At 54.2% G+C, this 23,391-nt stretch overlaps 2 protein-coding genes across 2 annotated transcripts in view; both read right to left on the bottom strand.

The window, feature by feature from the left end:
* The window catches only part of LOC128275354 (uncharacterized), an 11,372-nt gene extending 1,069 nt beyond the window's left edge, over positions 1-10,303 (bottom strand). The window contains exons 1-9 of the mRNA XM_053013826.1: positions 9,694-10,303; positions 4,838-4,990; positions 4,546-4,767; positions 4,338-4,477; positions 4,068-4,273; positions 3,110-3,771; positions 914-1,662; positions 182-848; positions 1-111 (exon numbers count right to left, since the gene is read on the bottom strand). The exon at positions 1-111 is cut by the window's left edge and continues 177 nt beyond it. Coding sequence (XP_052869786.1) covers positions 10-111; positions 182-848; positions 914-1,662; positions 3,110-3,771; positions 4,068-4,273; positions 4,338-4,477; positions 4,546-4,767; positions 4,838-4,990 — 2,901 coding nt within the window. The 5' untranslated portion in view covers positions 9,694-10,303 and the 3' untranslated portion in view covers positions 1-9. The remainder of the gene's footprint in view (positions 112-181; positions 849-913; positions 1,663-3,109; positions 3,772-4,067; positions 4,274-4,337; positions 4,478-4,545; positions 4,768-4,837; positions 4,991-9,693) is intronic.
* Positions 10,304-11,619: 1,316 nt separating this feature from the next.
* LOC128269902 (nose resistant to fluoxetine protein 6) lies at positions 11,620-22,133 on the bottom strand. Its single transcript, XM_053007305.1, has 10 exons — positions 21,857-22,133; positions 14,582-14,841; positions 14,330-14,505; positions 13,964-14,250; positions 13,599-13,733; positions 13,275-13,533; positions 13,039-13,204; positions 12,656-12,961; positions 12,264-12,581; positions 11,620-12,187 (listed from the first exon to the last, which is right to left on the bottom strand). The coding sequence occupies exons 1-10, from the start codon at positions 22,131-22,133 to the stop codon at positions 12,062-12,064; spliced, it is 2,310 nt and encodes a 769-aa protein (XP_052863265.1). The 3' UTR covers positions 11,620-12,061.
* Between the last annotated feature and the right edge of the window lie 1,258 nt (positions 22,134-23,391).

Here is a 23,391-nt window from a genome sequence, read left to right as displayed (position 1 = left end):
CGCCGCCGACTACCAGTTGTCGCGCCGTTCGCGGCTGACCGTGGTGCGGCTCTGCTTGATGTAGGTCGTTCTCGTGTCCTCCATCGTGGCCGATCCGTACACCGAGTTGTTCTGTATCAAGAGGGGTGATAGACCGCCAAGATTAAAGGATCTGCCCGAAGCCTACTCGATATCGTCTTACCGGTTCGGAGTCCTGCCGGAGGTCCAGATCTTCGGGGATGATCCACCGCTCGGTGAACTCGCTGGCCGATCGCGCCAGGCTCGGATGGCTGAGCGAGCGCTGCAGGGACCGCTGATCGTACCGTTCCTCCTCGTCGTCGTCGTCATCGTCGAAGTAGCCCTTGCCGTGGGCCACAATGTAGGAGCTACCCTCCTCGGACGGCTCGCCGCTGCCACCGCGGCCCGAGGACCCTCCGTTCGGGCCGCTGCCGGCCATCCGGCCAAAGTCCACGATCACCTCCGACATCGAGCGGAGATCGATGTTGTTCGAGTTGTAGGACGAGCGGGACGTGCGCCGGGACCGAGACCCGCTGGCCAGCGAGCCGGCCGGGTGGCCGTAGCCGTGCGTTGTCGCCGCTACCAGCTGCGGTTCCTGGGTGATCGTGCGCACCGACGAGTCCCCGTCGCTGTCGTACTCGTACAGCGTCGGCAGCGAGCTGCGGCGCGACCGGGTGTCCCAGGTTTCGCGCTTCTTGCTGCGCTTCGACTGCCGCAACTCGACATCCTCCGGCGGGGCCAGGATGCGGATGATCACGTCCCAGGAGCGCGGCTCGAACAGATTCTCGTACCGGGCATCCGACCGGATGCGCTCGAAATCCTCCCGAACCGTCGCCTCCGACAGCATGGTGCTGAAAAGAGACACCAGAGATTAGTGTGGACTTGGGAACTCAGGTCGGGAACACGGGAAGCTTACCGCAGCGTCGATTCGGTGGTGATGATCTCCTTCCACTTGATCTTGTCGTCGTAGCTAAGCTGGCGCTGTAGCGGGTAGCGGTGCAGGTCGGTGTGCAGGGCGGCGGTCGAGACCGACGTGTCCGGCATGTCCACTTCCTGAAGCACCCGGATCAGCACGTCCCAGTTCGAGACGGAGCGGTCCTCGGGCGGCAGGTCCACGGGCTTCATGTTGCCCACCAGTTCCGGGCTACGCAGCTCGTCGGCGGCGTACGCGCTGGGCAGATAGGTGGATGACGGCACCGGCATGCTCGAGGGCTCCAGGCTGCGCACCGACGGCGCCCCGGAAGCGCTCGACACGTCCGAGAAGTCCTCCCACTGGCGCTGCGCCTGGTCCTGGTAGTTGCGGATCGTCACGTCCCAAGTCGGGTCGATGGGCGGCGGCACCGGGCGCGGCTTGTACTCCGTCACCAGCCGCTTGTGCCGCTCGATGTCCTCGATCGTCGTCCGCTCGGTGACGGTCGTGAGGAACAGGTCATCTACAACGTGAGACTTGAGTTCAGGCTTTTTGTACACACTGATCGGCGGCTCCGGCAACTGCTGCTGCGTGGCGACGCGCGCCAACGTGTCGTGGCCCTTGGTGATGCTAGTGACGTTGGCGCCGGTCAGCTGGTAGAGGTGCGACGCGTCGACGAGCTCGGTCAGCGAGTGTGCGTCGTGGCGTGGCCCATCCGGGACCTCCGACCAGCGGCGGTTTGTCACGGTCGTTACCTGCCCGTTCGGTGCACGGAGACCACGTCGACACGACCGGACACGGAAGGGAGAGAGAGAAAGAGAGAGAGAGAGAGAGAGGGGCCCTCGGGGGTCCCCGGGGTGTGGTCAACGGGCCGAGATTAGTGATGTGGTGCAAAATGAACGAAAATGATTCGAAAGACAGGTTGAGGACAGGGTGCGGAAGGAAAGGTAGAGGAAGTGGTTCTTTTCGGGCCATAACGCCCATGACAGTAGCACTTTTCACTCTTTTATGAACTTCTATGAACGACCTAGAAACATGATCGGCAACCTGATTCCTAGTTCAGCAGCCTTCATAAAAATCAACTAACTTCTTTTTACTTGATGTTAAATTGACGTCCATTTTGATTCAGGCGAAGAATTGAACCAATGGACCAGTCGAATACAAGAAGCAAACAGACCCCCGTATTATGAAACTCAAACGTTCACTCGATCGTTCATTTTGAGTTCATTTTGCTATAGCTTTGTCTTTCTGCCTTCTTTCTTGCTGTATTCTGCTTTCTCTCTCACTGTGTTCACTCTAACGTTTGAGTTCTCAATTAGAGTTTCATAATAAGGGGGAGAGACTTGTAAAGCCAACCAAATAAAATAAATATTTATATAAACTGGACGAAAAATCCTACTCTAGGGATAATATCAAATTTTGGGTGACATTAATGATGTTCTGAGGCGAAAGGCATCCAAGCTCAACTGTTTAAAGCTCACAAGCATAAGCAAAGCTCAGAGTCTGGCGTCAAGTAGCCTAGTTCTTCATGTCTGACAAAATTGCGATTGCGATCAAATTGTGGACGCGTAATGCCATGGCCACATGTGTACTAGTTAAACGATGTGACATCCCAGCAAAGTTCGCTTCGGGAAAGCATCGAAACGCCAGTTAGACATCGAGTTCCATTCGAGAACACCTAGGTTTTCTTACTTAAACAAATGATTGACATCGCTAGACGTTTGACGAATACCTCATTAGCTTCCTCAATTGCTTCTCTTGACGCTACTCTTCACTGTTTCGCAATCTTATGACTTCATCTTCAGTCCAAAAATACCAGCAAAACTATAGTGAAGCCAGCCAAGAGAAATGGTTACTGCGATGTCAATTCCTGAACTCGTGGCTATAAACGCCAACTCCCACAAATCGACTGGCTGACTGACTGACTGAGAACAACTGTTGGGGCTAAGAAATCTTGGTCGAAAACCGGTCAACTCGGTATTTCCTATCCGACGGACTCTTGCCTGGGGTACTCTGGGAGCAATGACCCCAACAACTTGAGGGTTCGTGATGACTTCTCGAAGAAACCTCAAACCATGGTAGCCATAGACTTCCGATCACCGACCTCATCGAGAATGGGGTGGCGATCAGGGTCACGATCGGGATCGGGAGGGGTCAGGAGGGTGGTTCGTTGAGCCGTGTTTTTGGGCCAAAGATATTAACCATCGTGTTATGGTGCGCCGACGACGACAGTGGTGCGGGCGGCGGCGGCGGTGGCGGTGGGCTGGGTGTGTAGTCGTGGTGGCGAAGGTGGGCGGGTGCCGTGTGCAGTTCGGGAATGTAAGTAAACTGGGACTGGCGCGGCAGCGGCTCGCGGCCGTCGACGGCCGCCGTCGACTCGACGGTTAGCACGCTGTCGCGGTCCTCCTGCGTCTCCAGGATCGTGGACAGGTTGTGGGCGTGGGTGCTGACGAGGGTGCTGCTGTTGCTGTCCGTGTCGGACGCCGACGAGCCGGTCAGGGACGAGTGCAGGGGCGAGACCGGCGGCGGCGAGCGCTTGACGCGCACCTGGATGTCGAACTTGGGCGACGGCGGCAGCGGCGCGGCGGCGACAGCGCCCGCGACGGTGGCCAGGTGCAGCTCGTGCAGGTGCTCCGAGGCCGACGCCAGGCTGAGCCCGTCGTGCACGTAGGCCCCGTTCTCGTAGGCGCTGCTGCTGCCGCGCGAGCTCACCGGCAGCGAGCCCGTCTCCAGGCCCTCCTCGTTCTCGGACTGCGACTCCGACGGGTAGTCGGACGGGATGAGGGCGCCCTCGCTGCCCGACGAGCTCTGGATCTGCTGCATCGACACGACCGGCCGGGCCACCTTGAATCCGGACACGCTTCCTGATGGATGGACGGAGTAGTAGTAGTAGTAGTAGTAGTAGTAGTAGTAGGTTGGGTGCGCGATCGTGGGTGCAGTGCGGTACGCCACGCAAAAGAACGGAGAGTCAAGGATTAGTTTTTCGGGGTGCGTTTAGTTGTTGAGGTTCGTGGTGTGCGATCGCCATGAGCATTGCAATAGGATAGCACACACGCACACACACACAAGTTAGGAGCTATATAGAGAGGAGCACTGGACGTGGGGGCATTCCCAAAAAACCGGGAGGACCTTCTGCAGCGGATGCCTGCGGCCACCGTACCTATGCTGCCACTCTCGAGGGCGGTGATCTCCGAGCCGCTGCCTACGTGGACCACTCGGCGGATGACGGGGATCGGGCGGCGGCGCAGGCAGTAGTACGACACGCCAAGTCCCAGCAGGAGCAACGTCAGGAACATGATGGCGCAGATGATGAACAGGATCTGAATGCCCTTGAGAGGCGGTTCCAGGACGGCCGCTTCGTTGATGCTACAAAGGAAGGCAGTCGGTTAGAGGCGGTGGCTTCCTTCCCAGCGACTCCCCGGATCCTTACATAGGGGCTGGCAGACCGGCGGGGATGGGTGCGACGGGCGGTGGATAGCGGCAGACGATCGTGATGATCTCATCACCGTCCATCTCCAGGCCCGGATGGAACCGAACCACAATGTTGTTGGTGAACACACGCTGGGGTCCCTGGGAATGGAGGGACGGGAGCAATCGTTAAGGCCGAAGCCATAAGCCCGAGGGCCTCCCTCCCTTACCTGCTTCGTTCCGCAGCCCTTCAGCGGGAGGTCGATCCGGTAGCTCAGGTCACCCTTGCCGGTCGTCTGGCAGGCACTGTTCCGATCGTAGTCGGCGTACGCGAGACCGTAGAACGGATCGTTGAACTTGAGCTCCACTTGCATAAAACCAGCCGCGCAGTTCAGGGCAGCCTTCGTGCGGTTCAGGAAGATGATGGGGCTCAGATCGTCCAGCTTCGTAACCTGCGAGAGAGTGCGTGACATTTACGTAAGAGCTCGAAAGCCACAACACTGTCTCGGCCACCGTCCTTACCTTGCCGTCGAGGGTCGCCTCTTCCGGAAGTCCTTCACCTTGGTACTCGATGCTGTTCGCTTGCGAGGCGTAGTTCGATTGGGTGCGCACCTCGCCCGGCCACACCACGACCAGCGCGCACGCGAACAGTATCCAGCTGCTCATGGCGCTCATCTGCAAACGCGACAGATCATCGATTTCAGTTATCGAAACACTAAACTGCCCCGCGAGTTACGTGGGCGATCGGAAATAGAAGTATGCCATGGCAAGAGTCCTCCTGCATGATTCACTTTTGACCCCAACCGAGCGGGGATGTCTTTCAAATGGAACCCAATTCACGGTACAACAGAAGAACGTTTCCAGTTACTACAAGTTATTCGATGAGTTAGTTAAAGTCACAATCAATCAATCATCAATCCATAAGCTACAAGCAATCGTAGCAAGCCTAGCGATCGGTGGAAATCTATTAAAACATTACTGGACAACTTTAAACACTGTTTCAACCTTAAAAGGATCGCCTTATCGTTATCGTTATCGAAAGGATCGTTATAAAAGTTTACCTTTCATGTACTACCTTCAATTAAGATTTTGTCCCAATCCCATGGACCCTACTCCAAAAAGCAATAGCAACAACTGATATGGCGATGGGTATTTTGTTATTACAGATCTTGGATATTAGATCTTAAAGAACACCTTTTTCAGCATCTGAAAATGTCGGGATAGGTTTCGTTAATCCCTCAAGATTGGTTCCTGGTAAAGTGTTTTTGCGGCGAGTACTACTTCATTACTTCAATATGAACAAAAATGAAGCCACCGAAAATCATCGTGTTTTAATGGATGTTTAAGGTAAACATGCTCTTGTTGAGAGAACGTATCAGATGTGGTTAGGCTGTTAAGAGTTGAGCACACGACAGTTTCCCATCGTCTGAGTGCCATGGCAATGATTAGAAAAATGTCTTATTGGATCTCACGTGAACTGAAAGAAGGATACATTGAAGGAAGGAAAACCATTTGCAAATTACTGCTTGCACGGCAGAAAAGAAAGGGGTTCTTGTACCGAATCGGTACTGGTGATGAAAAGTGGATTGATTACGATAATCATATACGCAAAAACCCCTGGGTACAGCCCAGGTGAACCAGGTCCATCGCAACCAAAGCGAAACATTCACTGCGGATATGGTGGGATATGAAAGTTGTGGTGTACTGTGTGCTTTTAAAACCTAATTCTATATACTAAAAATTATTAGGATTATACTTAAAAAGCAGTACATTTTGCGCGACCATCCCTGAGAGTGGTTCACATATGAACGCGGAAGAAGACCGTTCCGATCCAGATCCTTTTAAAGGCAGTGCATAGATAATTCAACGTCATACTACTTGCGTCATGCTACATGTGTCAAAAATCCATTGAAAGTTAGTTAGTAGAATGGTTCCTCCGATAGTTAGTAAGCCCAACGTGATGAAACTGATCAGTTGACCCATTGTTTCACGCATGGGTTATCATTTGTCCAAACATTTGTTCAAAACAGCAACCCGTTTGTTCTCGCTGACGAAACAAAAACATCCAATACCTACCGCGACTGGCGTGATCGTAACGCGATCGCGATCAAATCAACCGTTAATTCGGGCCAAACCAAACAATGCAGGTGGCTTGGCTTTCGACTAAAACATTCCTTTTTTCGGCAAAACATTGTTTCGAGTGCCTCCAGTGTTCGGGTCTTCGAAGCCCAAAGTATTGGCCACGTTTGAGCGAGCAGCCCGATCAAGGGGCGAACGAGCGTCGACTAGATTAGTGCACCCCAGGCTATGCTGCCCAGTGGTTTGGAACAGTTTTTAATTGAGTGAAAAAAGTGAAACAATCACCCGGCCCCAGGTTGGCCGACCACTTCCCGTCCAGTCCTTTTTCGGTGTGCGCGGGCTTCAACTCGCGGCACTAAAATCGATTGTGAGCGGTGATTGTATTGGGCCGTGTTTTTTTTTTCTTTTACTTTATTATTCTCCTTCTGTTCGATTGATGGCTTTTTGCGCACACACACACACACACACGTCGAACGCCTTCGAGTGGCTTTGCGCCCAGCGCAAGAAAACCCACGACGGCGGCGGCAGAAAACATACAAAATCCCGCACCAAAATGGACATGACATTTTTGCGCAACCTTAAAACCGGTTGCACACACACGCGCCGCGCGAGTGGCCATGGGAAGGCGGCTTAGCGCCCAGACGGTGGTGAACCCCCCGGTGCCCAAAGCCGTATTGGCAAACACTCCGTACGCACGCCGCACACACACGCATCGCTAAAGGCTCGCTTGGTTTAAAAGGCGAAATTCGCGCCGCGCCGCGGCTTTAAGACGAGTTCTGCATCTTGGGGATGCAGGGGGTGGGCACTATGCAAAACAAGGAGCTACACCGTGGCGAACGTGGCAGCTTTGCAGCTGCATCGTCACGCAGCAAAGATCGAGTTCGGATCGGTTCGGTTCGGGCGCTGGCGTGCAGTTTCTTCAATTTTGATGCCACTCCGCGTGGCCGCACGAAATGGAACAGGGTCAGCAGCAGCAGCATCATCGCTGCGCTGAGGGTGCGCACGCTTGGGCCTCTTCTAACACAATCGGCGGCCGCGGCCTCTATTCCCACACGCAGCGCAAGTAGCGAGCCGAACAATGCCCAATCACCAACACCAACTCGTCGGGGGGCCCTTTCGGGTGTGAGGCTCCCTGCAAGGCCCGCAAGATGATTTAAGTGCGGTAAGAAATTCCACGCTAGGCAATGGCGGTCGCATCCGGTCCGTTCGGACGCGTCCCAACAGAATTCCAATGAAATTGTCACCCTGCGATGCGTCACCGACTCCGACCGAATGGTGGTGGGCCGTGAATCACCTAGAACCGCTCGGACCCCACCCTGCCCTGGGGTACGTGATTAAGTAAAATTCGCGCCGCACCGACGAATGCATGCATAATGTCTCTGGCTCTTTCTCCCCGCCCCACGGGTGGCCATTTTTTCCGCTTCGGTACCCGCCCCAAAAAAAACGTCTCGCATGATTTTTGTGTGTTTTTCCAAATTTAAATTCGCGATGATGTCAGCCCTCCCGTCTGGGCGCGTGTAAACAGTTCCACCGTCAGCTCCGTTGAACGCGGCTAAGAAACTGTTCCGTTCCCGTCCCGGGCGTCGAAGAAAGTGGGACGAAGTCTTTCGTACAGTTTTCAAGCGACGAACCCCCGTTATACGCGGCGGGAGCGCGCCGCCGCCGGCATGTGCGGCGTGGGCTGGATTTAGATACACTTTAGAATTGGGGACGACGTACTTGGGAAGACAGGCTCGAAGAGTTTGGGACGACGAGTGCTAAAGCCGATCTGCCGAGACCAGAAAGCTCAACAAAGGGCCGACATTGTTCTTCATTAAAGGGAGGGAGATAGAGAGTCGCCAGCGAAATGAAACTCGCTCCGGGTTGGTTACATTTTTGCGCCGCGCTATCATCAATCAAACGCGCACCTCTCTATCGGCCATTCTGCGACTCGACGGCGAACCATAGTGCATTGCGCGGTCCGTTCGCGAGCAAAACCGGTTTCCCTGCGCTTGCGTTCTTCAGGGACGCCCGGGGCAGCGGCCATAAAATGTCCGCCGCACGGGCCTGAACGGGATGCGGGTGTAAAGCAGCTCGGGCAGCTCCAGAACGGGTTCTGTAGGAGTGCGGCCGCCCTAAGTGCCTGCACACCCGGGACCCGGGTGTGTATGCAAAAATCTCACCGTCCGCAATCATGAGGGGGGGTCAACCTACGCTCGGGTCGACCCGAAAGAGCTCCAAATAGGAATCGACTTGAAGCGAAGCGGTGATATAATTGCCTCGATCCTCGGAGAGGTGTTAAGGCGAGCTACGCTGACGTCTGACGATTCTCGGGACCCGGGACACAAGTGATCATTTCGAACACATCAATCATTTGTCAGCCAGTTCCCCCCAATCCATTTTCGCAACCCAACCCCTCCGTCATCATCCGGGACGGAAGGATCAGTGGCCGGATACCTGTTCCTGGGTTCTTCGTGGTCGCCAAGCCGCCCCAGGTCGTGTTGCGGGGCCACTCAACTAAATCTTAATCCCGCCGACTCGTCGATGCCCTTCCGAGCCTCAGAGTCAGCGTCTCACTCGCACTCGAAGTCACCATCTGGCTGGTGGCCCTGAGTGGGACCTCCACCAGCCAGCGAGCGTCGCTTCGGTTGGCATTGGGAATCGGATGGGATCCGCAAAAAAAACACCACCTCACGATCCACCCACGACTGGTGACGACGACGGCGACGACGATCGCCCACACGTCGGGGTCGCAATCAGATGAGGAAACTGGTCCGCCACTTCGCGGCCCGACACACACACACACAACGGTGACGAACAAAAAAAGGTCCGGTCCACCCAATCTCGTCCGCCAAGGTTGTTGGCATCACCGTTGTTGCTCTGCGTGTGCGTCTGTGTGGGTTGTGATGCGTTAATACCTTGCGCCAGTGGCCAAGGGGGAGGGGGGGCTTTTACAATTGACTGCACCGAGCGACACTCGAGTTGACAATAAGTTTGCTTACTTTATGAGCCTCTCGGGCCGATCCGGAAGGAACCCACCGACGTACGTACATCATCTTACTTTACGGGGCTAACGGTGCTGTAATGGTGTAATAATTTAGCAAAGGGTTGCCATCGCCAGGGTCGAGGAAAACAATACTCAGCACAGTGCAATCGATGGCTCTACGGCCATCTTGAGAGGCAGCACCCAGTTTACGTAAGAGTTTGAAGCATCAGAGATTGGCGCAAGCGTTTGGGAACGATTTGTTTGTAGGGGAAAATCTAATCTTCGGACGAGTCCCGCTGGCTCGGTGGCCCCAAGATGGCGCGCCTTGACTCACCTTGACGACGCTGGCTGGCTGTCGGAGCGCTGGTCAAAAACAGATGTTCACACAGATCGGGTGCCGTTTTCCCGTACACCCCAATTCCCATCCAATAAAGCGGCCACCCGATTGGAATGTGCCTCTTCACACAGCCGATCCGACGGAGTTTACGCGCTGCAGAGTTATTATTTCACTTTTACATTCACTTTTTCACTGCGTGTGATGCACATACACACACACGAGCGCATACGCGCGCGCAAACACTCTCCCCCTCCGCACTTGGTGGCACTTTCGCGATCCTCACGATCGGGCACTAAATGGAAGCGCGAGCGAGAAGAGCGAATAGACACACAGCACGGCCACCACAGTGATAAGCCTTAGGTGTGTGTGTGTGAGTGCGTGTGTTAAATCGGATCGTGCGAGCAAATCTCGCTTCAATTACTATTCACTTTTCACTTTTCGAGCACACATTCAAAGAAGAGTACACGGCACGGTCGACGAGCCTACGACACATGATCGGCTGTCGTCGGGAAAAACCACCTACGGTTTGGTGGAAAACACAATTGACAGTTGTCACGGAAAGCTGGGTCGGGTGGGGTGCGTGTGATTCGGGACAACGGTGCGCGCGCCACGGCTCGAGCTCGCCAGCCAACGGGACCGCTGCGATGCTGCGGGAGTTGTTGATGGGGCCAGCTCCAACTGCTCACTAGCTGGGTGTCGAACGGTACCGACCGTAGCGAGGCGCCTAGAGGCCAACAAGCGCTCACCGGAGGTTAACACTCACACAGGCACACAGCCGTACCACAACCGATTGGTTGTGTTGGAGCCCACAAGATCAGTGACCGCCGCCGCCGCCGCCAGCAGACACTGCGTGGGACGCCCAATCTGAGTTCCTGTGTTGTTGGGGCTTCGCTTGAGCTTGCAGTCGATCTGGGCGATCTGTATTGGTGCCATGGGATCGGTATTTCCGTGGTCATTTTGTGGGGCTCGCTTCATTTTGACGTTTGTGTTGCATAACAATAGACTTGAGCGGCTGAGTAAGCGACGAAACCCAGCAAAAAGCCCGTCAAATCGTTTAACTTAGTCAGTTTCTCAAATCAGTTTCTCATACGGAAAATTGTAATTCTGTCGCAAATTAGACTCATTATTTAAGTAACTTGAAACAAAAAGAAAAACTGAAAGCATGCCTTGCTGCTTTCCATGTCGTAAGACGGAAGGCCAGTTATAGTTGCTGCTTTCCCACAGCATCTGACATCTGACAGCATGGAAACGCAAGAACGCTTTATTCACCGCGACTGCTTTTATTCACCGCGACTGCTTTTATTCACCACCCAGGGAGCGAACGGCTTTCTTAAAGCTTTCGAAAGAAGCTTTCATGTTTAAAGTGTCCCAAAAGGTAAATTTTAAATTTCAAAGCGAATTATACTTTCGTTTTAAGCCTCCACATTGATCGGTATCGGTCATTTAATAAAAAAAACATCACCCCACTTGTAGCTGCCGAGTTTTTTCCAAAAAACTGGTAGAAGCTGTCAATTTTTACAAACCTCTTTTGATTCGAATTTTTCTGTAATAAACTTATTTTCTATGGACACGGAATAATCGCCAATGACCCGTCCGCTTCAGCAATCCCATTTATTTTTTGTGGAACATGGACTAACAACGGCTTTACGAAGCATGAACTCGATGATTTGTCAAGATTTATCGCTAAATGGATTTTCAGACTACCGCGCACAAATCAACCAGAAAGAAACCAACATCATTTAAATGACAGATGATCACGTTAGACGCCTTTTACTTTTCGCCGATATTTATCTTCCTCGTCGCTAAACGTAATCCGATCGTACTTCGTAGTCACAGATCAACAAGCAAGTGTCATCATAAGAATGGCCAACAGCACAACACATTCAGCCGCTTTTATAGTTAAATACTTTCTTCACACCCAAATTATATTTACATTATACATCGCATCGCATCCTTCGCATCAGTCTAAAGTACTGTAGAAAAACATACTGAGCACAGTTCACGTACACGCTATCCGCGGCCACGCTTCGTCCTGCCGACGGGGGCGGGCCATCCCCTAGCGGAACACGGAACCATTGGCCAGCACTTTCTGGTAAATTTTAGATATTCGTACTATAATCGTTTCCCACACGGTCTACCGCGGCCTTCGCGGGTCGCGCCCACGGAAAGCCCGTGTGGAAGGGCGCCCCTGTGGGCTTCACAGACAACAAGCGGACACACACTCGGAGCAAACGGAAACACAGGAAAAGCATGCTGTCGAAACTGCACCCTGCCGGGCGCACCAAAGCTAGTGCTGTCCACTTTTTCGCCACTTCACTCTCTCTCTCTCTCTCTTTCTATCTGTGTTGGGGACCGAGCCGGTGGTTCAGATGCGTTTCTTGCGGTTTGGCGATAGAATCTTGAGCATCGTCACGACCGGAGCCTCGAACGCGAGGGAAATGATAAATGCAAGCACGTAGGACGACACGACCTGCCCGAGGTACACGGTGGTCTAGAGAGGGAGTGGGAGAGAGATGGAATGTTGAGTAAGATGGTTGGAGTTGGAGAACACCTTCTAGTACACTTACCAGGGCATTTGGAGTCATGTGGATCGGTGTATCGGACTCCAGGGCGAATATCCGGTTAATGATCGGGTGCACCAGGTAGGCGCAGTAGGTGACCCGCGAGAACGGATACAGGATCGGCGCGGACAGCAGGTTGTTCACCCAGCCACCGTATCCGGACGAGCAGGCCACTATGACCCACCCACAGCCGATGGCCCAGCCCGTGTGGCTCAGCGAGCTGTAAGCTGCGGCGGCCGTCTGCGTGAGCGTCGTATTGTACAACCCAAACAGCAAGTACAGCATCATCATCGTGGAGGTGACCCACCCGGAAATGACGGTGAGCTACAAGACAAGACAGAGAAAGAGCAGGGAGTTAGATCTCCGGACCGATTACCGTAGTTGCCACCGGGACTCACGAGGGACATCTTGATTTTGCAGTTCGTCTTGAACAGAATCCAACCGACGGCCATGCCGACGAGGTACGGGCCGAGCCGGGTCCACGGCTTGTCGTAGATCTTGTCGAACAGCGCGAACGGATCGTCCGCGTCGGGCATGTGGTTGTTGGAGAACGCGATGTACGCGGTCGTGGCCCAGGCCGACACCATAAACACCGACATCATGGTGGCGGCGAACTTGAAGTGCCGCACGGCGATAATCAGGATCAGGGCGCCGATGATGTAGAACTGCGTGTCGTCCGCCAGGTACCAACTCCAGAGCATGCACTACGGGACAGCGAATGGGAGAGTGTTATGAAAATGGGCGCCCACGGTCCAGCAGTTCGACGACGACGACAGCTTACCATCTGCTCCACCGGGAACAGTGTGTTGATGTAGAGGATGTTACGCCACCAGTACTTCGGGCAGTTGATGTGGTCCTGGGTCGGTGGCTCGAACACAGAGTTCTGCTCCAAATAGCGCATCACGACCTCCACCATGCCGAGCACGTACAGATACGGAGCGGTTAGTCTGTAGCGACGAAAAGTGTTAGTTGATGGCTGTGCTGCGATGTCTGTGGAGGTGCCCTTCGGTGCCTTACCTGACGAACCGATAACCGACCAGTCCGAAAAAGTGGAACGAGCCCGCCGTGAACTCGTTCACGCCCTTGGTTAGCTTCTCCAGCTTGCCCTTGGCGTTGGTCCGGAAGTAGATGAACGACACCAGGAAGCCGCTGATGAAGAAGAACGTGTCCACGCTGTACGCACCGTTCAGCACGATCTGGAACAGGAACTCCTTCTCGACCACCTTGCGCAGCTCCATGTTGTCCGAGTACTTGAACACCACGATCATCGTGTGGCCTGAGGGTCAGAGCGGTGAATTAAGTCAGCGGAACAACCGTCGGGAGATCACCTGGATCACTTACCCAAAATAACCCAAGCCATCGAGATGGCCCGCAGCCCGTGGATCGACGGAATGGTGTCGTTGCCTACGTTCCTATCGCAAATCGCCTTAAAGTTGGTCACCACCGAGAACGACAGGAGCAGCTCCGACAGCATACCTGCGGGGGATTTGGACGAGAAAAGCGATAAGCCACAGGGACTCCAGGATCCACTACAAATCATGTGTTCTTCTCCCATTTCTCTTCCGTCTACTGTCGCTGTGTGTCGTCTACTGTCACCCGCCCGGAGTGTCTGTTGTTGTTGTTGTAGCTGTTGTTAGTCACTGACACAAGACCTAAAGGAAAGGCCCGCACGAGCGTTCGGGTCCGGCGGGGAGGGCGTAACTTACTCAACTTGCTGTCCTCCGTGGTGGTCAGCTCCGCGGCAAGATTCTCGTCCGAGTTGTTATTGTTAACGCCCGTTGGTACCCGGATTACGGTGCAGTTACCTTTGCCGTTCTCTTCCGTCTCGCGCTGCGTCAGATCGTACGTGGTGCAGCCCAGCCCAGGCGACATTTCCGCCGTCAGTTCCTTGCAGTAGCTCTTGATGCGCATCTGCGCCTTGTAGCGCCGGCGCAACACCAGGTCATAGCCGGTGCCACTGATCAGCAGGATCGTCACGATCGTGGAGATGATACTGAAACCGCAAAGCTAGACGTTAGTCCTGGCGTACGAGAGTGACTCCCTGCTTTCGACGCGACTGCGCGGTACTGTACAATAGTATCCGGAAGGTGAGATCGTCCCAGAGGGAAAAGTTGTTCAACGTCGGCGATCGTACGCCGACCAGCTCTTGCGCCACATGGCGGCGGCTGATGTCCAGCTTTAGCAGCGTTTCCACGTCCCCAATACTGCACGCACTCGGGAGACACAAACCGACGACCACCGTCCGAATCTAAGGCGGGGGGAAAAACGCTACGCGTTAGTGCTGATGCCCAAGAAGGGAAGATCCCGATCCCCCCCCGGCTCACCGCGTTGAATGACTCGGTCCCGTTGATCAGTATCTTGGCCATGTAGAAGCCGGGCATGAACGGAGGGTTTTCGTGCTCGCTCTCGGTCGTGCCGAGAAAGTTCCCGTTGATGTACGTGATGTCCGTGTTGCGGCCCTTCTTCTTCGGCACGTCGGCGCCGCTCTCGTTCTGGTGGATGTGGGAGCACTGGTCCATCGAACCGGTCCAGTAATTGTTGCCCCAGAAAAATCCTTTCGTGTACTTGCCCGATGAGTCGTCCACTGTGAATCAAGAATAAATGGATGAGTGCATGATCGTCCCCGATTGAAAATATTCCCTTTAAATCCTTTGCATCCTCGAAGAGGAAGACTTCAAAAACTAGCGTGTTGCATAACCACTAGGCGCAAATTGATCGCCTAAAAACCGCGCTCAACCGCGGGTTGCATTTTGCGCTGCATACATTATTTTAAATACGTATTTACGATAAAGGATAAAGCACTTACGGGCGCAAGACCTTAGCCCCGGTGAGGCCAAGGAGAGGGCGTACCCCTGGCGTGTTTACTAATATTCATAAGAATGTCGCACGCAAATCGCCAATCAATCATCCCTTCTCGTGCGCGCGCCCGCTCGCGAGTAATATTTAAACTCTGACCTCTGAACCGCCGCCCTGTACAAGGCGAAAGTGACTCAGCCTCCAGGGGACGACGTTGTGTACCCGGCCCGGTGTGAAAGTTCTATTGCAACCTGGACTCGCGCGGAACAAGGTTCCATCTAATTGTTGTCCAAGTAGTCTCCGGTTCCCCGTAGAACAACATGGCGTACGTGTTAAGTGGCGTACGTGAGGTTATTTGCAAGTTTCTGAAGGATTCATCAAAGACGCCGTGGCAACAAAGGGCAACAACTTTCATAGTCTCCGCTGCCGTGCCCGAAGGCCGTGCGTTGTCAGGAGACATCTTGCAAAAGCAGACCAGCAAGGCGACGAAAGCCTTTCCAAAAATTCATGGACCAATCGTGGGATGCGTCTCACATTTATGTAAGCCACCGCTTGCTTACCCAATCGACTCACTTTCATAACTTTCCTCGCAACCGTTTTTTGGCGAATCCGCGTTCCCGCGGTGGTCACTGTTTTGGCGCAGCCTGCTAAGGTCACAGCGTGCGGTGAATGCAACCGAACTTCCGTAAAATCGAAATGCTTTCCGGCGGAGTAGTAGCCCGGTAAGACAGATCGATCTCCCGAACTCCAATCTGTGTCCCTGAATAAAGGGATGGTGGAGTCCGTGGAGCCAGTGACGCCTTGCGGCGAACGGCTTTTCATCCATTCCTTTCACTTTCGTGCAGGTTTGCACTCCCCAAGCAGAAACTGGACCCCGGTCCTCGGAGAGAATTCCAATTCTCGATCGCATCCGCGCGGCTAGTTGTGCGGCGGCGGCGGCGGACCCGGTTGTTAACTGTTTAGCAAGAATGCATCGTGCTGTTGGCCAACTGTTCCCCGTCCTGGGTCCTAATCCTGTTTTTCTACACCCTACCTGCCACGCCGTACGTTGAGCCATTTTTGCGGGGCTGCACCGTGTTTTTCCCGCAAATCCGATTGCGTGGCGGTGTGTTTTTCCACCATTTCACTGTCCATTTTCTAATGTAACGCGCGTTCGCGGAGGCTGCTAATCTGCCGCACGCCACCCGACACTCGCTGGCCACCCCCGACGAAGCTTATGTTGCGCAGCGAAATGCAAAGCAGCGCGGTCGCCATCGCGCGCAGTGTTACGCGATCGCCCCGCTACTGACCCATTTCCAGGCGTTCGGCGGCGCCCGCGCGCGGCGGTTCCATATTGATGAAGTGGTTTTTCGTGGACCCGGACCTCTCCGAGTTGTCGCTCGGACCTCGGAGACGATGTCGCGCTTTTTTGTGTGTATATTAATGGCTTCAAACGGCATCAACGGCGACGATATGGCGAAAACGATGCGGCATCAGATCGTTGCTTCATATATTGGCACTGGCACGCCATTTCTATCGATCGATCGAGTCCCCCACACGGTGGTCAGTGTGCTAGACCCGCGTAGGTAATAGGAAACCCGAGAATAAGATCTCCCCCAGGCACACGTCACCGGCCATTTGCATCGGCTTATGTAACGGCTGGCAAACAGAAAAGGTCCAAAGTCGAGTGCCAGAAGCGCACCAGCAGGACCCTGTGAGCTTTTGAAAGGTCCCACCGTGCGACTCGTTTTCGTTCACGTACACAACCGGACATGGGGGAAGGCAACTCTTTTAGCGATTCGACCCTCGGCCGGCCATCTCAGCCGTCCGTCAAGGACGCGCGCGCGCTCGCGGAGCCTGGTACACCGAAGCTTTCTGGAACTTCTGGCCATTGCTTAGGTCCCCACTCGGGGGCGTAGGATCTGTGTGAAGGGCACCATCCATGGTCCCACTTAGTCAAATGATGCCAGATTTGGGTCCTCCTCTCCCGTTTGGTGGGCGCCGTGGAAGGGCAACCACATTTCGGTTGACATTGAAAAGGCCAAGAAAGGGAAAGCGCCGCCTATGCCGACGTTGGCTGACCGAATTTCGTTTCGCCTCTCCGGAGGAAGTTCACGTTCGGACCTCTCGCGGGTGCGAGAGATTCAAAGTCAAACGCTGACACAACACGCGGACCACGGATCGATGGCGTGTGCAATCATTAACATTCAGCGATGATGATGGGCCACCACCGGCGAGCCATTCGATGCGACAGCATATCTTTCCGATTCCGATTTTTTTTTGTGGTCGATACGCGGACCCGACGGACGATGATTTACGAAATCCGCGCGCGCGCGCTCGCGCGACATGTCCTGCGGTTCGGGGGCACTAGGGGACCGCCGCAAGGGACGCACGCGGGCGCCCGCGTGTTGAGAAAGCGGGTCAGCGAGCGAGTCATGCAGCCATGTCGAAAAATTCATGGCCACCGGCAGAAAAGAAATTAAATTAAATGGCCTGCCCCGAACCCGGGGGCGCGTGTTGGGACACGTGTTTATTTTTTCGGGGCCGGCGGGCCGGGTCCACTCCGCAGTACGAAAAGCCACACAGAGCCCCACAGAATCAGTTTTAGTCGGTTTAGTTTAGTCTGTCGCAAATCGAGCGCCCTTTAGCCGGAGGGGGTGGCCCAACACCTTCTCAACAATGACTAATTCTCAGCCATAAAACCAACCGAGTTGCGCGAGCGCCGAGAGAGACGAGAGCCGAACCTAGTCCGATCCGCGGTCCGAGGTCGCTCGATTGATAATGAAGATACGCCGAAAGGGGCACGCTTGAAACAATGACCCAAATTCGCCCCCCCCGCGCCACAAGTCACGGACTCTTGGAACTCGTTCAACCCTTATATCATCGGGCAGCCCTCTCGCGGCACAACTCGCGGCATGAGCTTCTCCATCCGAGAGTGAGCTGAGAGGTATCATTAGCCGCCCCGAAGACAATGCTCCGGGGAACCTCTCTGACGTCTGGTTTGGAGATATTGCTAAATGACCATACTCCGGTACGTACGCAGTAGTTCTTGCCGCTTAGCAGCCGTTTCCGAAGGGTCGCTTAACCCAACAGCAGCGCCAGCGGTTGACCTTATTTTCGTCGCCGCCACTAGCCGCGATTGTTATGCGACCGAGTGCTTTTTTGGCACGAAGGTGCTACTTGCAGACCAGGATGACACACACAGACCACCACCGTCCCCATTACATCATGCCGTCACCCGACGAAAGTCAGCCAGCAAAGCAAAGAGGACGGCATCAGAGAAAAAAGGGAGCCCAAAACAGGTTTCCCCCAGGGGGGCCCCAGGTGTTGGCCTGGAGTCGGCCTGGAGTCGTCCTCGAACCCGCTGATCGCATCGGTGCATCGCTAATGTGCAAAGCGCGTTAGACGAATTTCTCGACGGCCGAATTGGGTCGGTCAGTGGCACAAGGTGCGCAATCACCCACTGTCATTCGAACGCCCTCCGCTGGCGGCGGTGACTTCCTCGCCAACGCAACCCGGTGGAGATGGCAACACGGCCGCCGCGCGCCGCGCGCCGCGCAAGGGTTGCGGCGCGCGCGCGCGCACTCTCCCTCGCTGGGGTGTACTTTCGTTTTCACTTTTTCGTATTTGGTTGTGACGTAATGGCTCGGCGGGGTCCGGGAGGGGCCGGTGCGCCAAGTCATGCGGAGCGGAGCGGACCGCATAACAGGTCGGCTGAAGAAATCCGCCTGCCCCAGCTCCGTGGTGGAGAGAAGGAGGATATGATGTTACGCGTTGCGCCCGGGCCGCGATTGAGTCAGCGTGTAAAATTATGAATCGTTTGCGGAATCGAGCAAGACAGAGAGCGAGAGAGGGAGAGAGAGAGCGTGGTGAGGTTTGTGGGGCTAGGAATTGGGCTCACTTAGGAGATGTTACGGACACTCGTGTAAGGCGAGCCGGTCCGAGCCATTAAGCGGGGCTTCCTCTCGTGGCAAGCAGGAAGCAAAAGTGCGGTCGAACCAGTTGACCAGTTTGGAGGTCGGATGCTGACCGTCGAAACGGGGAAAGCAGCGGTGGGTCCTGTCAGAGCCCCACTAGTCAGTCGGAATCAAGTTCAGGAAGGTGTGGCCATATCTCGACCAATGTTCTTACTGTAACTTGACCGAACAGTACTCTCTTTCATTTCGTTGCGATCAGTCTCCATTACGTCACCGGTTCGGCGGGGCCCTTTTTTGGCCCCAAATCTCCGAACGCAATCTCCGCGTTGCCGTAGCCAATTAACACGTTTCGGTGATGGAAACTTCAAACTTCAAAGCATTGTTTATGCACCAACATGCGCCACACTCGGTTACGTCACCCCGATCGATGGCGGATAAAAGTGTCGTAGGTTTCCATAGCTCACACACAGAATTGCTCCGCAGCGTCTCCTATTTACCCGGCTTATCCCACAAAAATCAAATGTGGTGCAGCTTCAGGATTGGTTTCGGCTTAGATCGTCGTGACACAGCAGAAACCAGCCTGATTTCGCAACAATGCCGCCCCTAATGGGTTGGCATTGTTTACACCGAGCACCGATATTTGTCCCGCACACAAAAATGGTTGATCGATTAGGGGCCGCCTCAAGTACGCTTCCTTGCCCAAAAGATCATACAACCAGGAAAAGATGCTGCCCGAAGCCACCCGATGCGATACGAATTTAAAATTGGCCGTTGGCCACGCCATGTGGGGCGTCGTTCTCCAAGCTCCAGCAAAGGTGGTGGTGCAAGCCACAGCGTGCAGTCACCGAATTCTATCGAAACATCGGAGTCAAGGTCGTCCGCAGCAACAACAGCAACAATTTACCAATGCGTGTGTGTGTGTGCCGATGGAGGAAGCAATCGGCAAGTGCACGGGGGGAGTGAGCGAGTTACATACGGCCCGGGTCCGTCGAGACGTCACGAAAGTTACCAGTCCCAGTCGCCGTCGTCGTCCCGCTCGTGGGCCGCTTGCACTTAACACAAATTAACACGAAGCCCCTTCGTGAGGAGAAAGGCGTGAGGGCCTAGGCCTAGGCGTTGGTCGGCCCGCCAGGCTCCGGCGACCCGGTTGCAGTGTTTTATGTTTACTTTGGCTCACTTGACCGTAATGACAATTGTCATAATCATTCAGGCAAACGATCGCTCGATGGAGAACCGATCGAAAGACAACTATTTTGCTCAACGATCTCCTTTTGGTGGTCCGCGCTTCCGATAGTCGCACGGAGACTCTAGCTCAGCCTATATAGATATTGGACTGTTGATCAAGTTATTCGAAATCTGTCCGCGGTCGTAGACTTTTGTAGAGTTTTTTGTGTGAATTTTCAAGTCAAATCAATGGTAAAAAGTAACTCAAATATATTGCGTCAAGGTCTGTATTTAGACATACGATGGAAATGAAAGACGAAAGACTATGAAGAAAAGCTGCTGCTAAATGGGCATTGGTAGGAAACCAAACCGAAAGTATTGTGGACTAAAACTATCTGATGGCTAGATGCTGCTGCTAGTTAAAAAGCTCCTTTAACAATCTTTGATAAGGCTAGTCAGTGCTGCTATTTAATCAGCAATTGTAGGTGCAGTTAGGATACATTGTTTTATTTAAATTCAACAGAAAACCCGTAAAACAACTGCTGCTGTTAAATCAAATGAGTATCTTAATCTGGTTATGGGCAAACGTATCATTATCACTAAGCAATAAGAGAAAAGCTTTTGGCCCTAAAAAATCTATTAAACAGCAAAAGCAGTCTGTAAACAGTGAGTGAAGAAGTTTGCATTCATCCTACAGCTGTTGTGTATCGGAATAAAATAAAATGTTAAACAACTGCATCATGTTTTTAATATCCAATCGAATGTAATGGGCTCCGTTTTCCTCCACAAACTGTGAGTCGTCTAATAAATGGTTTCGTTTACTGCCTTTCAGACTTAAGAAAATGAATAAGGGTGGTCCATCTCACTCATTTCGTCAAACTAATGTCTTTCGACAACTTCAGTTCAATCTTTCAGCTTCCAAACACGGGGCGATGGCTTAGTTATTGGACTCTTCGCAAAAAAACTCATTTAAATAAAGCATGAGACGAGTCCAATCAGCCCCAAACCCGAAAACGATCTACTTGACGCGTTGCGGGGACCTCAGAAGCAGAAAACTTCATCAGCAACAGCCTCGCCGCGGGCCCCGAAACCGAACGAAAAGAAAAGCAAAGCAACCGTCGGCGAGGGGCACATAAAAGAAAACCGTCAAAGCCCCCGCTCCGGGGCCGACGGAGGCGCCTCCGATTCCGATTGGAAATGTAGTACGTTCACGAGAAATTATGTAAGCTTTCGCCATCGCGCGGCGCGGCCCCCGGGGGGGCCGAGCGGTGCCAAGCGGGAAGCCCCTTTCATTGCACCACCCGATTCCGCCGCGGTTCGCATGGCTGGTCGGTGGTGCTGCGGTCGGGTCTTTATGTTGATGCATTTCTTTCGCGCCGCTTGCATCGGGGGCCGAAGTGGCACGCGACGGCGAAAGGAACAAAATGCAAGATATCACCGAAGATTCACCTTCTCCCCCCTCCGTTTACATGGCGGACGATTTGTTTCCACACACACACACACAAACACGTTCAGGGGGCGGATGTCCAAAAAGGGCAAATTACCCTTCGCGGGCGGCTCGCGGGCGGCAAAACAACGATCACATAACACCCGGCCGGGCCAACGGGAAACGGGCAGTGTGATCCGATGCGCACCGGTGCACCGGGGGGCCCTTTCCGGATTGGGCCACCTACTAATTGGGTCCTTCCTGTGGCGCCCGGCGAAGTATTAGGCTACACTGGTCAAGCGTGCAGTGCGACTCACTCTTTAGCGCCCACAGCCGTTCGTCCTGCAGGCCTCGCAGGTACTGCGTCATCTGGACACCGCAGCGCTCGCTCAGCTGAGGCCTCAGCGCACTCCAACCGTTGGCGATACGTTTGATGTCGAACACGGTCAGCTTCTCCTCGAGCAGAATCAGCCGGTCGAATGAGAAGTTCTGGCTCGTGTCCTGGCTCGTGTCCTGGGCCACCGCCAGCGGCGAAAGCACCGCTATCATCAGCAGCGCCGCCACACCTATACAGACCCTACCCGGGCCCGTCATTTCCACTGGGCCTCCGAGTTTCCGTAGAACAACAACTCCTTGGCGTCCCGCGCACCGGCAGGACCCTCGCAGGATGAATGGTCACACTTTTCTACACACAAACACACTCGCACGGACGCACGCACAGGTTACGTATTATACAGACACTCTGTCGGGGGGATGGAAGAAAAAGAAGAGATTATGAAGCGGACTCCAGACGGAGCTCAAATTACACAACACTGAAAGCTCCTATCGAGTCAAGGAGAGTAAACCAAATACTTGGTGGGTGGCACTTTGTTCACAGTCACATATCACAGTCACCGTGTTTCACTTCAACTTTGTTGCCCCTCACGGCTCTCCGGTGATGAATGATGAATTTGGCCCACTGCACCGACCATCAGCACTTCACTTTGACGAGACGACGAGTTGAAGAGAGTTGCAGCGGGGGGCCCCACGCCCGATCAACAAGCAACGACACAATGACGACGACGACGACGGCGATTGTCACCCATTTCTTTGCAGCTCGCGGCCACTCGCGAAAAACGAGAGTGAGATCGCGGAAGTCGATCGCAGGAAGCTCCCTCTTTCTCTAATAAGCACTAATGGTGGCGGTGGTAGCGGCGTTGTGTAGAAAAAGAAAACACGGGAAATCGATTGAGTGAGGAACCGAACCCCCGGGGACCGAACCGAAACACAGGAAAGGCGCTCGAGGCGTACGGGGGGCCGGATGGCAGGATAGGCAGCACACAACCTGAACCTGCTCACCCGAACACTGCAACCAAACTGAACACCGAGCGTGCAGCGTGGGCCCGGGCTCGGTCATCTCGCCCCCCGCCACGCGATCGCACTCGGCGCCACCGACGCAGCCAGTCCAGTGCCAGCACGCAGCCAGCCACCTGATCAGTCGCGCGCGCGCGTCCGGCTGCTGCTTTCGCTCGCTCTGCTCCAGACGCCCGCTGCAAACAGCTGACCCACGACCGTCTCAAAAGGAGCACGCCACGCTTCGCTGCAAAACACACACACATGCACGCGGTTTTGGGCGATACGCGGGGTGGTCGAAAGTTAGCAGCGAAACTACAGCCTCTGAGCACATTTCGTAATTCGCCGACCAGCGAGTCCTGCGCCGAGAAGATGTGGTAACGACGATGCTAGTAAAACGTGCCCCAAATAGACACCACGTGCGTAATCTCTCTCTCTCTCGTAATTGTTCATTAATGCGTGCGTCGAAAGATTTTAAAAGTTTGTTCGATTTGCCCGAACTCGAACCTTACACAACTCG

Source organism: Anopheles cruzii, chromosome 3 (genome assembly GCF_943734635.1).
Source record: "Anopheles cruzii chromosome 3, idAnoCruzAS_RS32_06, whole genome shotgun sequence".
NCBI classification, from domain to species: domain Eukaryota; kingdom Metazoa; phylum Arthropoda; class Insecta; order Diptera; family Culicidae; genus Anopheles; species Anopheles cruzii.
The sequence above is the reverse complement of the archived record's forward strand: the minus strand, read 5'-3'. Positions and strand labels throughout refer to the sequence as shown.

Excerpts from the sequence above, each read along its gene's own strand:
- LOC128269902 (XM_053007305.1), bottom strand. The coding sequence starts at position 22,133 with ATGACGGGCCCGGGTAGGGTCTGTATAGGTGTGGCGGCGCTGCTGATG. Across the intron at positions 13,534-13,598 it reads GATGGCTTGGGTTATTTTGG|GCCACACGATGATCGTGGTG; the intron begins GTAAGTGATCCA and ends TCTGACCCTCAG. Across the intron at positions 12,582-12,655 it reads GCAAAATCAAGATGTCCCTC|CTCACCGTCATTTCCGGGTG; the intron begins GTGAGTCCCGGT and ends CTTGTCTTGTAG.